This window comes from Microplitis demolitor, chromosome 9, assembly GCF_026212275.2.
Source record: "Microplitis demolitor isolate Queensland-Clemson2020A chromosome 9, iyMicDemo2.1a, whole genome shotgun sequence".
Classification (NCBI taxonomy): Eukaryota; Metazoa; Arthropoda; class Insecta; order Hymenoptera; family Braconidae; genus Microplitis; species Microplitis demolitor.
In genome coordinates, this window is record NC_068553.1 from 16522880 (window position 1) to 16539726 (window position 16847).

General features: G+C 25.9%; 1 protein-coding gene across 2 annotated transcripts; it reads right to left on the reverse strand.

Annotated features, from left to right (window-relative positions):
- LOC103579108 (protein croquemort) lies at positions 1-13587 on the reverse strand. Of its 2 annotated transcripts, XM_053741756.1 has the most exons (9): positions 13404-13587; positions 13267-13334; positions 9706-10063; positions 8100-8263; positions 5109-5253; positions 4816-5022; positions 2494-2708; positions 1078-1795; positions 1-488 (listed from the first exon to the last, which is right to left on the reverse strand). In XM_053741756.1, the coding sequence occupies exons 3-9, from the start codon at positions 9820-9822 to the stop codon at positions 366-368; spliced, it is 1689 nt and encodes a 562-aa protein (XP_053597731.1). In that variant the 5' UTR covers positions 9823-10063; positions 13267-13334; positions 13404-13587; the 3' UTR covers positions 1-365. The 2 variants fall into 2 exon arrangements, with proteins under 2 accessions (XP_053597731.1, XP_008558638.1); XM_008560416.2 differs by having other exon boundaries at positions 13267-13587.
- Between the last annotated feature and the right edge of the window lie 3260 nt (positions 13588-16847).

Below are 16847 nucleotides of genomic sequence, written 5' to 3' on the forward strand. Positions count from 1 at the left end.
TAATTTTATGCTTCAGTCATTACTCATTAAATTTATTATTTATTGTTTAAAGTAGGTCGTTTTTTGTTTTTTTTCAGATTAAAATTTTCCATGATTTTTTTTTTTGCATTAAAAAATTTTTCGGATATGTATATTGATAGCAACCTTGATTAGTTATAATAATAATAGTAATAATAATAAGAAACTTGTCTATTATTTGTACTGACAAGTCATGTAAATACGGACCTTGAAACTCGTATAATTTACGAAATATCTTGTTGATTACTTTAGTATTTAAAATTAATTAAATTGATCACTTGGTTATTGGTACTCGATAACCGATAATTAATAATTAATATTTAATAATTGATATTTTATAATTATAATCAATCTTTAGGACGTAACGGTCGATCACTTCTCTCATGGTCGTCTAGAGATGTCGTTGTGTCCATGTAAACTAATTCCGTTTTAGTGCCATTGGCTTCACGAATTTTTCGCGATTTTCCAGTCTGAAAAAAAATTATTTTCTTAGTTAGGCTGAGATTAAGATTTTTTTAAAAAATAATTTGTTGGATATTTGAAAAGCTGATGAAATTACGCGTAAAATGAGTACCCATAATGATATATTACGATAATTGGATATCAGAATATTAATCGCGGGTAAGATGGTTATGCATAAATTTTTGATTAAAAAAATTTAAATGTAATTTTTGTATTGATCATAAAATTGTGAGTAAAATGAGTACCCACAACAATATGTCATGATGAATTTTTAGTTAATTGTTTATTTGTTAATTAATTGTGGGTAAGATGGTTAAGTAAAAATTTTCTATTAAAAAAATTTTAATATGATTTTTGAATAGTGGTTACAATTCTGAGTAAAATGAGTACCAACATCAACATATTACGTTAAGATGTTAATTATTCATATAAATTTTTAATAACAATTAATAAATTGTTGAAAAAAATTAATTTTTTCCAAATATCGATGTGGGTACTCAAAAAAACGGAAATTTCCTCACAAATAAAACCCTGCTAGTAATTTTTTGATTAAATCCAATTTTGAAAAATAATGATTACAAAAAATAAAAATCTTACCAATGGAGTACTAGTTCTTATAAACTGTATAATAATAACTATCACTATTAATACAGCTCCCAGAATAGCTATGGCAAGGCTAGTGTACAGCCCAGTGGACGGTAAGGTCAGCAGTTTTTTCAGCCCCCACGCCAAATTATCCGGAGTGCCCCCGCGGAAATTAAACCAAAACATTGGAAAATAGATACGCGGTACATTTCTAAAGAAATCGACCGTCAGTGATGGCTGGAGTAATATATTTATTTGTAATCTTGCCGCTACATCCAATGGAATTCCCGTGTTAGGTTCTAGTGTGACATAAAAATTGTGTTCTTCGTCCTTAGGATTCATTCCGACGACTTGGTCCCTAATTATTGGATCCGCTTTGTGGAAATGGGGAAGACTGACGAATCCTGGCGCCCCATAACGACAGGCTGTTATATTAATCAGTCCCATTGGTGTGCACTCGCCATTGCAAAAACACTGCCCAATATTAACAACATCCGGATCATCTTCTTTATTAATACTGTTTTTACTTTTATTATTATTAATATTGCTAGGGGTCGTTAATTCCGCGCTGAAGAAGTCTTCAGTTGTTGTTGTTTTTTCAAAATATTTAGCTTGTTCATGTGGGTAACGACGCTTCGTATTATTACCCAATGATATTCCTCCAAGTTGATATTTATAACCTTTTATTCCTTGATACATTACTTCTTCAGAGTATTCATATACAAGCGGACTGTAATAATAAAAAGTAAAATTATTAATCAATCCAATTGTTTTGTCTTTGATTTTTAAATAGTATCTTATACATCATGTGGAATCGGTACTATACTCGATTTTACTAGATGTATACAAGCTTATGTAATTAATGCACGAAGAAAAACGCCGTATTGTCTGAAGTCAGCGTCCGCAGTCAGAGTTATGAAAATAATTAACTTAATTATTATTAAAAAAGATTAATACTTCCGGAAATTGAATACTTTGTTTAGTACTATTCAGTTAAAAAAACTTAACTCAATAAAAAAAAATAATCTTTGGTGTTATGTCGCATCAATTAATAGAGATATGTAAGGTTACAAAATTCAGCTGACGTTGCCTTGATCTGCACATGCGCGTGCTGATTAATTAAATACGCATGCGCAGTCTAGAGATTTTGATCGTGTTAATAAGCCAGCTAAATTCAAAGTGACGTCATAAGAGAGAAAAGTGATAGATAATTGGCTTGAATTATTAAGTGGGGATAAACTCCGCCCATTTCACTAAAATTCAGTGGTTTAATATAAAAATTAGTGTTTTAATATATATTACACCACTCTTTCGACCAATCAGAAAGAACTGTATTTTAATATAAAATTTTTCGAGGCTGACTTTAGCCAGCGGCGTATTCTTTAGCATGAGTTACATAAAATAGCTGAGTGTAAGATAATAAATTACCGGCATAAATCAGCAGTCCAAATGCTGATAACGTCGCCTTTAGGACGATTTGGTGGCCAAAATTCACCGGCACTGCCCTCAACGACATTACAAGGACTGCGATAATACTTTGTTGTGTCTTTATAATTCCAATTCTTAATCATTCCCAATTCACTTAAATCTTCTTGGCCAGTTGCTACATTATAGTGCCCATCGAAAAATGTCGATCCATTTCTCTATAAAAATAAAAATAAAAAAATGTAAAATTAAATAAAATAAAATAAAAAAATTTTAATATCGATGTCATGGTCATTGATTACTAAGCATAAATATCATTATAACTGATCAGTGTTATATAATTGTATATGATAAATTTTAATTGCGGGCATGGATTAAATATCAAATGAATAATCAACTACGTAATTGCGGTAATAAATGCATAAATCTGGAAAGTTCATTATTGTTAAAAATAACTGGAAAATTTTAACTAATTAAATAATGATAATATTTTTTAGTTTTTATTTTTCGATCGGTTATTATTATTTAATAAAAATACTGTGTTTTTAATTACATTTGAACGTAATTGTTATCAATTGTAAGCATTAATGTTGAAAAATTGTTTTTTTCTGTTTACAAGGTTAGAAAGAGACCCAGTACCCAACCCTGGTTAAAAATACTGATTGAAAAGAGTTGAGAAACGGTCACTTTATGCAAACTATATATATATATATATATATATATATATATATATATATATATATATATATATATATATATATAAACGGAAAAATTGAAATTATTGAAAAGAATTCGAACTTCATCATTTTTAATTTTTTCCAATCAATATTTTTAAACAGGGAATCAAGGAACTAGTACCCGACTACTCATATATTTGTATATCATTATATATTATGATCGAGTACTAGTTCTCTGATCAGGTATTAAGTCTTTTAACACCTAAAAATCAAATCTATAATCGATAAGTTAAATAATCTGATTATATTAATCAAAACAATGTTTTGACGTAATGTCATTGTGAAAAATTTGGAAAACGGTCAGCCCCATAACTCTCCACTGGTTTCGAGCCCGAAAATACTCTTCCATGCATTGTTTTTTTCGTACTCAGGAATCTTGAATAAATTAGATCACGGGAGTACAATCGATTTCAATATTTGACATTTAGAATAGTTACACGGAGAAAAAATTATGGTAACAGTTACAATATATTATGGGAGTGGTTCCCATACTGCATGGTAACCGGTTTTTTTCAAATGTTGATTATAGGAACGGCACCCATATATTATGGTAATCATTCCTATAATTATGGGTATAATTCCCATATGGAATCATGGCAATGGTTACCATAATATTATGGTAATAATTCCCATACATTATGGTTATCATTGCCATAATATTATGGTAATGGTTACCATGATATTATAGTAACCATTACCATAATATTATAGTAATTGTTACCATAATATTTAGAAATTATAATAAATTGTTTTTTTTTGTAATAAGCGTTTTTTTTGTATACTTAAAATTTTGTAATATACAAAAAAAAACGCTTCTTACAAAAAAAAAAAAAAAAATTACTATAATTTCTAAATATTATGAGAATTATTACCATGATATTATGGTAATCATTCTCATGTATGTATGGAAATTATTACCATAATATTATGGTAACGGTTACCATAATATTATAGGAATAGTTACCATAATATATAGGGTTTATTCCCATACACACTTAGGAACCATTACAATGTGGTGATAGGATCGGTTACTATTTGCTTGTGGGAATTATTCCTATGAGCATGGTAATTATTACTATGATTCTTTCACATGCGATATGGAAACTGTTACCATAATGATAGGAATTGTTCCCATACTTATGGAAACTTTTCCCAGAAAGTATGGGTCTATATCCGATAATCCCAAGTAATCATTACCATAACGGTATGGGGTATTTCATAAACGTACTAGGAACAGTTACCATAATTTTCTCTCCGTGTAGTTACTGTGTAATCTAATTGTTTGAGCCCATTTAATTTTTCTATTATTAGCAATATTTTTATTAACGTATTCAGCGTTTTGATTAAATCTAAGATTACTATCTATTATTACTCCGGGTTGTTTCGTCTCCGTAACGTTTTTTATTCGCTGATCATGTAATATCTCGATAATAATAATTACAATAATAATAATAATAATAATAATAATAATAATAATAATAATAATAATAATAATAATAATAATAATAATAATAATAATAATAATAATAATAATAACAATAATAATAATAATAATAATAATAATAATAATAATAATAATAATAATTACCATGTAAAACCAACCGAACCGATCAAAAGGCGGAACTTCAAATTCATCACTTGCAACCATTGAACTCATTGAAATTATTTCGTCTTTGTATCCTTCGAATAATAATTCGCTTACTGTTTTTTCGACGTAAATTTTCGATGATGTCAAAATGAAAGAAAGTGTACTTTGCATTACTGGTAGCCAGTATCTTATCGTATGTGCGGCTGACTAATAAAAAAAAATAGATTTTAAATAAATTCTATTGATTATTCAATTGATTAATTAGTTAATCAAGTTTTTAGTTTAATACTTACAACAGCAACAGTATTTAAATTTACAACTTTATCCTGCAAAGTTCCATTACTGCGTGCAGCGTCGAAGTACCAGTACTTCATTTGATCATAACTTACGGTATTATTTTTTGGATGGAATACTATGTTTACTTTCACTCTTCTTTCTCTGTAAATTTTTTTGAAATTTTTATTAATTTTAGACAGAAGTAAAAAAAAAGCGGGGCAATATGGGCCAGGTGAATATTTATAAACTAAAACTTTTGATTAAATTTATTAAAGGAGTTTTGAGTATTTAAAAGTTTTCTTTGAAATTCTAAAATGTCATAGAAAACTTTCTAGAAGATTGTAAAAATTTGAAAATTTTTTGAAACTAAAAAATTAATGGATTTAAAAATTTTTATATCCAAGAATATTTTAAAAACAAAAGTTTTTTAATTTTCTAGCATATTCTAGGACTCTAGACAATCTATTAACTTTCTAGAACATTTAAAATTTTTAAATATTCTAGAAAATTGCAGAATACTTCGAATAATTCTGTAGTTGTACAAAATATTCAAAGAAATTTTTAACTTTCTAGAATATCCAAGAATTCTAGAATTTTCTAACATTTCAGAAAACTACAATCAATTCTTAAGTTTAATACGTGGGGTAAAATGGACCGTGTAAATACTTAGGAATTGTTTTTTTTTAATTTATTAGTTTTGAATATTTAGAACTTTTCTAGAAAAGTTATGCGAATATATAAAAATTTAGAATTCTAGAATACCATAGACAATTTTCTAGAACATGGTTAAAATTTCCAAATTTTTTGAAACTAACAAATAATAAAATTTAGAAATTTTTACACGCAAGAAAATTTCTGAAAGAAAAATTTTTGAATCTTCTAGAATATTCTAGGACACTAAGAAATTCTAGAAAATGTATCAATTTTCTAGAATATTTTAAAACTTAAAACTTTTTAGAAAATTGCAGAATATTTTGAATAATTTTGCAGTTATGGAAAATATTCAAAAAAAAATTTTAACTTTCTAGAATATCTAGAAATTCTAGAATTTTCTGAAACATTCTAGAAACTGTAATAAATTTTTAAGTACAAAAAAAAAGTGAAGTAAAGTGGATCGTACAAATATCGAGATTAGAAAATTTGAAATTAAAAAATTGGCGGGAAAATGGATCAGCTCAAAAATAATTCAAATTTTTATTTAATTGTTAATTATTGTAAAATAAAATATATGAAATGAAATTTAAATCAGTTATTTTAACAACAATAATAATAGCATTTTACTAGTTATAAAATTGCTATGATTTCATGTCCCAGTTGAAGTGAATTATGATTGACATGATGATAGTAATTGCGTACAAATGTTATCAGTTATCAACAAAAAAAAAAATATATTTATTTAAATATCGATAATATTTTTCCTCGTTGCATTTTAAAAACTGTCCAATCAAAAAAAAAATTCCTCAGATAAAATCGGAGATAAAATAAACACATTAATTAAATGTCGAGACAGAAATAAAAAAAGCAATTTTTTTTATTGTTTAAATCCATGACTGAAAATTCTTTCACGTCATACATTGGCGTCATTGTTATTATAATATATATATATAATGAAGTGTATCGTGCGTAATAACAATTGAATGAGGGTCTGGAATATACGCAAAAGTTATTAATTAGTCAATTATTTAATAGAACACTCGCATTTATTCGCCCACGATTTTTTAAATATTAATATTATAACTTCAGACAATACTTTAACCAGAGACAAGATAATTTAATTATTTTATTACTCATTAAGAAGTCAATACTATGGGGTTAAGTAATTATTGGCTATTACTTCTTTATCGTAATTATGTTTCTTACTACAAATCTTATTACGATTTTTATTAATTTTATTGATTTGATGTAAAAAAAATTTTTTTTTTAAGTTTATGTTACTCTCAGATCAGCATTTTTGCTGTTTTTTTTTTTACTAAAATTTCAAAATAGTCTTATTATTTAAAATGACCAAGTCACCTCGTAATTTTTTCTAGGAACTACACGAAGAAAAATTTATGGTAAAAGTTACAATATATTATGGGAAAAATTTCCATATCATATAGTAACAGGTCTTGTTAGATATCGATTTCTGAAATGGCACCCATAGAAATTATATGGTAATTATTTCTGTAATTTATGGTAAAAGTTACCGTACTATTACGGTAGACGTTACCATGGTATATATTACCATAGTATATGGTAATAATTCCTATAGTTTATGGTAAAAGTAACCACAATATTGTAGTAATAGTTACCGTAATATTGTGATAGTAACCACCATAAATTATGGTAAGTAATTACCATGTGTTATGGTAATATTTAATATGGTAATTAGTAACATAATAGTACGGTAACTTTTACCATAAATTATAGGAATCATTGCTATTTACCAGGATAACATTTACCATGGTAATGGTTGCCATAACAATGCGGTAATTTTTACCGTAAATTATGGGAATCATTGCTATTTACCATGGTAATGGTTACCATAATAATACGGTAACTTTTACCATAAATTATGGGAATCATTGCTATTTACTACGGTAACATTTACCATGGTAATGGTTACCATAATAATATGGTAACTTCTACTATAAATTTTGAAATCAGTACCGTAAATTATGGAAGTAATTACCATACGCTATGGTAATATTTACCATGGTAACAGTTACCATAATAGTACAGTAATTTTTACCGTAGATTATGGGAACGGTTACCATGATGTATAAGATTCTTTTCTATAATTCGAGGAGTTGTTCCATGATCATAGAACTTTTCCCATAAATCATAGGGGTAGTAATTATTGCCATAACGTTATGGGTTGATATCTCCAAAAAGTACTAAAAACGAACACCATAATTTTTTTTCCGTGTAGTCGATTAATTTATATTTTTTTTTTTTTTTTGTAAAGAATAATGTCATTTGGCCCACTCTTTCCTAATATTAAATATATTAGTAAAATGAATACATACACAAAACTATATGGCCCCATTTGTACAAAGTTTGGCTTCTTTCCTGGCACTCTCAATTCTTCAGGATTAGTCCAATTGAAAAAATAAAAATCAATGTTCATTGGAAGTTTACTGGTATCTTTCCAAAGTTCATATGACCGTGAATTTGGTGTTAAAGGTAATTCCTAAATAACATATTGATACATATTTAATCATTTAAAAAAAAAACAATCTGTGGTAGAAATTTTTCAGAATTTTCTCTGAAAAACTCAATTCTAAAATTCTAAAGACTTTTTTTTAACAAAAGTCCGAAAAATCTCCACCGAGAAATAACTTTCCGAATTTTTTAAAATTTTTATTTTTTTAGCGGGAAATTCAAAAATTTAAAAGTACTAATAGTTAATATAAATGTCAATGTCAATTTTTATCCTTAAATTCATTTCTATTGCATAGCTTTAGGAAGTCAATTGATAATTTTTGTTGATAAGTTTATCTATTCAATGGTTTTACTGTAGATTATATGTAGTAAATATTTGTATCGTTTTGGTTATTAAATTGTAAGATAAATTATTTTATTGATATATTGAGAATGAATACATTGAAGCTATTGAAGAAAAATCGTTTTTAACAAATCATTTTAAATACTAGATTATCTGTTTTAAATCTAGGGCAAAGTTTAAAGTTTACTTTAGAATAGTCTATTGATATTTAATGTCGTTCAAGATAAACTTTTATGTCAGCATTCAGATTTTTTTTTAGAGAATTTATACCGCAGAGATGCACGCGCACTAGCTTTGATTTTTTTTATCTTGTCCAAATACGTTTCAATAAATTACGGAAGTTCAAAAATCTGTTTTAAAAAATTAAAATATAACATCTTATTCATGTCAAAATTTTTTTTAACCTTTTCCAAATTTTTTTTATATGGCAGGGGGGGGGGAGGTCACCAGTCTTTAATTATTCACCTTTAAACACTAGAACTTATCTTAGACAATTAATCCTTCAAACTAATCTCAAAATCTCGTTAATCATAAATTAAATCATACAAAATTCTCATATATTTTTATCATAAATTTCGTGGCAAAAATTTACAAAAATCTACTTGACAGTTCATCAATTAGTCATATATTTAATTCGTATAATTATATCGACTCTATATAATTTCTAACTACGAGCGAAATTTTTTAACTTTCGCCACCTAGCGGAAACTTTTAAAACTAAAAATTAAAATAAATTTAAAGAATGCCCGAATGATAAACAAATGTCAATTTACGGTCAATAAAATACAAATTTTTGAATTTAAAAAAAATTTTTAAATTATATTCTTGAATAAAAATAATATAATAGTAATTTAAAAGTCTGTTGTGTTCAGTCGCTGGTCTATCGGGCTCAGAATTGATTAGTCGAGTTTAACAAATGTAAGATGGTAATTGAATTAGAAAAAGCAGTAACAGTCATGCATGTGAGTCAAGTCTGAATGCGATTGTCGTTTACTTTTGAATACTTATTGTCAATTTAACCATACAATCCCTTAATAATAATCCCGTAGCTTTACATCAATCTTTTAATAGAATCAAGGCCTTAATTAAAAAAAAAAATACATAGATTTATATTATTGCTCACTTACTTTTTTTAAAATCCCATCGAATATTAGCTGCCACGTGCAACTCAAAAGACTCCCAACAATTAAACATATTAATCCAATAACACCCAGCGCCACTGTTTTATTAGTCCAGGGTCTCATTTTATTAAATATAACTTGTCTCGTTAAATAAAAAAGTTATTTTTTTTTATTTTTATTCTATCTGCCGTTTCTCCAGCATGTGTATACACTTAATATAGATTTCTGTCATATATTGTACACTTTTTTTTAATAATGCGTCTTCCTTAAAGTGACACAATCATATAATCGTAACCCCCCGCCGGTCAAACCGATTGGACTCCGGGTTATTTTATTTTTTTTCTTCTCTTCTCCTCCTTAAGCTCTAAAAAAGATAAAATATATCTAATCTCATATATTATTATTATTATTTGTACTATTATTTATTCAAAGCATCAATACATTTTTTTATTTATTTAAATAATTTTTTTTTTAACGAATGTTTAAATTAATTAGTGATATAAAATTTACGACTTTTTTTTTTAAATTTAATTAGTCATTGATAATGATAAAAATAAAGTAGAGATAAAATTTTTTCGTTTTTTATTTATTATTAAATTTCTTGTTCATATGTATAATATATATTTATATATACAGTGAAATGTGTAAACAGTTGTATAAACTTAATAAATGAGTTACTCTGCGCGAATAGTAGAATGATTTGTCTAAACTTAATATCAGCGTAAGCAGTTTTTATCCATTTTATCTTCTGCATTCATATATCAGTCTATATATATTTTTTCTGTTGTTTGACATTTTTATGCTTGAAAAGAAGTTTTTTTTTAATCTTGATAATTTGAAATAAAACAAAATTTAGAAAATTTTCAAATTTTAGTATCACAATTTTTTTTTCTAAAATATTAATCAAATTCAAAAAAACCCGCGCGCGCAGTAAGTAGAGTTTTTTCCACGGAGTGATTTCGGAGTCTGGATTTTTTTTTTTTTCAGGGTCTTAATTTTAAAAAGTACAAAATTTTATAAATTTTCAAATTTTAGTATCACAATTTTTTTTTCTAAAATATTTTTCAAATTCAAAAAAACCCGCGCGCGCAGTAAGTAGAGTTTTTTCCACGGAGTGATTTCGGAGTCTGGATATTTTGTTTTTTCAGGGTCTTAATTTTAAAAAATACAAAATTTTATAAATTTTCAAATTTTAGTTTTTTTTCTAAAATATTTTTCAAATTCAAAAAAACCCGCGCGCGCAGTAAGTAGAGTTTTATTCCGCGTAGTAATTTTGGAGTCAATGAATATTTCTTTTTACATGCATTCATTACGGAGTCAAAATAGAATAAATTTTTTTTCTAGTGTCTTAATTTTAAAAAATCAAAAATTTAAAAAATTTTCAAATTTTAGTATCACAATTTTTACTTAAAATTTGGAGTTTATTTTGAGTCTGACTTAACTTCGTTGTTTAAATTTTTGAATTTAAAAAAAACCGCGCGTGCAGTAAATAGTTTTTTTTTGCGGTAATTTCAAAGTTAATGGATATTTTATTTTAATTAGCATTCACTTCAATTACGGAGTCAAAGTAAAATGAATTTTTATTCAATAAAAAAACAAAAATTAATCAGTATTAATAATTTTTCCTCTAGAAAAAAAAACTTAGCTGTCAAAAAAAGATCCAGAGAAAATTGTAAAAAATCGATCTCACAAAATTATAAATAAAAAAATACATAAAAATAAAAAATTGCACTTTGTACATCAACGTAATGACTAATGTACAATTATAAAGATTTCTTATCTTTATGCATCGTTAATTTAACTAGACATTAAAATAATTTAAAAACAAATACAAACTATAAAAAAAAAAAAAAAACAATTCCTTTTTTTTTTTTTTTTATAATGTTTCTAATAACTATAGTGACGTTAAATAATCATTGATAAATTACTTTTTTATATTAAAATTATTATCAAAGTATACAAAATTACAAAAGATGAATCTGCAAGATTTTACGATAGAATTATATTAAACAGTTAATGAGTTTAAAAATAAAAAATTTGTAATTTATGTTTTTTAATTCATTAATTATTCAATGAAGTAGTAAGTCAACATATTTTTAAATTTATCATATATATTATTATTTATTAATTTTTCTATTATATAATAAAACTTTTTACTCCTTTCTTTTTTTCTCTACACATATATATATATATATATATATATATATATATATATATATATATATATATATATATATACACATACATATATATAGACATATGTATACATCCATAGATATACACATATATATACATTTACATATGTATACATCTATACACATACACATATATATACATATGTGTATGTATATATACATATACCCTCATATATATATATATATATATATATATATATATATATATATATATATATTTATAAATTTAAAAAATTATCAGTAAAATATATGAGTAAGAAACCCTAGTTCACTGCCTTTAGATCACGTGTCGGTAAAAGAATTAAAAAAAAAAAAAACCGATAAAATAGACATAGACTTCGTAAGTTTATTCTTAGTTAGACATTCTTATTTCAAATTAAGATCACTTATGACCCTCTTTATATACATATTAACTATTTATTTGATAATAAAATTAAACAAATACTTTCTCTTAAATATTTAATCCAAGTAAATAAAATTTATCATAATTTAAATAAATTTATGTTAACATACATTTTATTAACATTTTGTATAATCACACTAAAATTTTGAAAATTTAAATAATAAATAAAAATAATTGTTTATCGACCTTGGAAAAATCTAACAATATACTGATATTATGGTATGAGATAATTTTTACATACTTTCGCTCGTTTCGTTTTTGTGAAAACCTGTTTTTTTGAATGTTTTTAATACACCATTTATATTCTAATGCGTAATCTAACTTACGAGTAATTAGTTTCCAATAAATTATTTTTTTTATTCATAGACCTTTACAAAAAACTTTCACTTTTCGTTTGAACATTTCTTGGGTCCCTTTAAATATTTAAAAACTACAAAACAAGATTTAAAAATTTCCATGGTCTTAATCTGTAATAATTTCCCCCGTTTTTTTCTAAAAAAAACCTCGAAACCCAAAATTATAACGAGGCTCAAATAATCTAGCAATCTACATTTCATTTTCCAAAATTTTTCCTTTGTTCAAAAAACCCTGAACAAAGTTTCCTCTACTGCGCAAGTGCAACCAGGATCTAACGTTCGTCGTCTTTAGTGTGATAGAGAAAAAAAGTTAGGCTTCTTAACAATTTTTAAAAAAGTCTATTCCTTCCTTCTTATACTATATATACATATATATCTATATATATATATTTTTTTTTTGTTAATGTATAGTACGATCCATGCACATGCTAGTAAATAAACGTCACTACTACTAATGTATTAAATAACAGGGGGAAGAAAAAGGGGGAGGGGATTCTTTGTCCCCCTTAGAATCATCCCCCTAAAGAATTTTTTTTTTCTCTACTCCGTTTTAAAAATTTTTACCTGCTATTTATTATTATTATTATTATTATTAATAAAAAAATTTACTTACAAATAAAAATGTTGAATTAAAAAAATAGTAAAACCGGATGTTATCGGTAATTAATAAAATGACATTAACTAAACATAAATGTATATAAATGTATATGTACTACAAAAAGTATGTATTAATACAAACGATGAAATTACCGGCATTATCTTAATATGTATATGTATATGTATATATGGGAGCTGAGAAGTGAAATGACTAAAGTGTGTGAATATGAACACATTACACGATACACGAGATCCAAACCCGGTTCATAACACGAACTTACTATTCTGATCGACACGAGGATAGACAACAAAGAAACTGAGCGACCGACTCGCCGGATTCGACTGAAACTGAACTGATATATGTGAGCACAATATGAGCCGGTAAACTCCGATGTGGTAGGGAGTGAAGCCTGTTTAAATTTACGATAGACGATGGCACTCTTTTACGGCAGTTTCTGTAGAAACTCTGTTGATAATCTAGCTTTTTGTTATTTTGTTATAAATAATTTATAAACTGACGAAAGTTTATTCAAATTTTTGCGGGAATCGATGTAATTAATTTTTTTGGTAATTATTTATTAGTATAATTGATGTTTTTTTTTATATTATGCTTTGTGACGTTTATTTAAATTTTTAATTTTAGTTAATTAATGAATAAATAAATGGAAGTTATTCAAATTTAAATTTTGGTTAAAAAAACGGCAAATATCAGGTGCCGAAGTTTACAGATTTTTATTTTTAAATTGATGAAAAAAATGTAAAATATATTTCTAGGAAAATTGACTTCAAATCGCTACTCGTAAATTTGTTGCCTTGAAATCGTCTCCCTGGTGGAAATTTTTCAGACTTCTGTCTTAAAAAGTCTTTGGAACTCTGAAAAAGTCTTTAAAACTCTAGAACTGAGTTTTTAAGACAGAAGTCCGAAAAATTTCCACCAGGGCTATTAAACGGTTCTGCTTTAATTCGATCCATGTCAATGTACACCAACTCCAAAAGTCAGTTTTTCACTTTTTTTTACATATTTTTGGTAATAGTGAAGAAACGGCTCATTTTACGAAAAATATGTATAGCATCAATCTTTTAGGAAATTTTGTCCTCTACAAAATTGCTTATGTCACTTTTATTGCTAAAGTGCACTGTTTATAAGATACAAGCAGTTGAACATTTACAGCAAAAAAAATTTTCAAGCTAACAGTAGAAAATAAGTAAGAGAAGTGGGGTAAAATGGGTTCTCAAACGCGTAGGGGTCCATTTTGCCCTTAGGGTCCCATTTTGCCTCCTTTCCTTTACCAACATTAAATAAATTTTAAATCAAAGTTTACATCGTAAAAGTAATTGTACGCAACATTACGAAATTCTCGAAATGAAGGAAAAGATTCCAGGCTTAGAGGTAACACTCGAGATACGAATCGTAGATTCAATGGATGATTAATCATGTGATGCTAGATGAGTAGTAGATAAACGTAATAGTACTAAATCAATCACTACTTTTATAGTTTTTGAATAAGTTGTATCGAGCCGATTGACGTAAATGTGAACGTAAAAGATTTTCAAACCGAAAATCAAAACAATACTCTGACCCATGTCAAGTGTTTTTTTAAATTTTGAAACAAAAAAATACATATTTTAAGGCATGAATAAATTATTGAAGTAAATGAAAAAAATTTAATTCTTACAATCTGTACAAGGAAAGGAATAATTATAAACAAGATAAATATGCAAATTTGTATATTTTTTTTATAAATAAATTTTTAACTGAAACTTAAACTCAATACACTTGACAGTGAATTTTTTTTTAAATTTTTATCCTAAGTCAAGATTTAAATACAATAGTAATACTTTAAGTATATTAAAAATATATACATTGGTAAAATTTTTCAGAAATAGAAAAAATTTGGAAAATCAAACGCAGTGTAAAAAAAAATTTGTTCTAAAAATATTTCTAAAAAAGTTCATAAACGTGAAATTCTAAATTTGAGACAATTTTGAATTTTGAGTTGATCATTTTTTGAACTTTGAAAAAATAACACTTAAGCTTATGCTTAGAAAATGCAAAAAAATGTCCCTAAAAAGCACTCAATTGAAAATACTTTTTACGCTTAAGTGTTATTTTTTCAAAGTTCAAAAAATGATCAACTCAAAATTCAAAATTGTCGCAAATTTAGAATTTCACGGTTATGAACTTTTTTAAAAATATTTTTAGAACGAATTTTTTTTACACTGCGTTTTTTTTTTTCCAAATTTTTTCTATTTCTGAAAAATTTTACCAATGTATATATTTTTAATATATTTGAAATATTACCATTGTATTTAAATCTTGACTTCGGATAAAAATTTATTAGGGTAAAAAGTATTTTCAATTGAGTGCTTTTTAGGGACATTTTTGTGCATTTTCTAAGCATAATTAAGTCGATTTTAAAATTTTTGCTGATTTGAAAAAAAAAAAAAAAAAAACAAAACAAAAAAAAACTTTAAAACCCATGTTTTTTGACTTTTTATAAAAACTTTTCAAAAACGAGGTCTGTAGATAAAATTTTTTTTTCAGTTCCAAAAATCATCAATTCAAAGTTAAGAATTGCTTCTAATTTTGAAGCTTACTGTCATGAGTTTTTTGGAACACTTTTGAAAGTAACTTTTTTTACATCGGTAATTTAAGTAATCTTCAAAATTTTGCTTTTTTTTTTATGAATTCATTTAATGATTTGCTCTTTCTTATGTCATAATTATTGTGAATTAGTTTCAGAATTGTTTCTAGTTTTCGAAAACATTAATTTTTTTTGTAAATTTACAAATAAAAACTAGTTTCAAAACTAAAATTTGAAATCCGGCCAAATCATAACAATTTTAAAAAAAAGTTATTCGATTTACAGCTTTTTAAATAGGAAAAATTTTAAATGTAAAAGGAAGTAGGGGAAGGGGCAGGGCCCAAAATTTAAGGGGCCCATTTTGCCCCCCCCCCCCCTCCCTCCTCTACTTAAAATGAATATTAAGGACTCAAAGTTTAAGGAAAATTTTTTTTCCATGTTAACAATGACATTTAGGTGTGTTAGCGAAAAAAAAAAATGTTCGTTTCAAACAAAGCACTTTGACGTAAAACTGCCAATAATTTATTTATTTAATTGAAACATTTTTATTGATAATGTCATACATATGGTTTTCATATTTTTTAGTCTTATTTTCTTAAATTATTTCTATTTCTGTGGAATTTTCCCAATTTTTTTTTATATTTCCGTGTAAAAAAAAAATTGGTAAAAAAAAGGTTAAAAAAGTGTTGACTATTCTAAACTTCAAAACGTGACACAACGACGAACTTTTTTTAAACTTGAAAATTCATACTTCCATAAGATTTATGTTTTTTGGAATTATTTCAGAGGTTCAGTGAATTACTAATTTTCTTCTTAATGTTAAATAAATTATTATTAACTTGAAATACAAATTCATCAGTGAAATAAATATGGCATTGAAGCCACCTATCGGGAACTTGTCAAACTAAAAAATAAAAAAACACCAAAATTAATAAAAGCCAACTCCAAGTAGTATTTAAAACTCTAATAAGCAATAAACTAAAAAAACATTCAACTAAACTCTTCTTCAGCC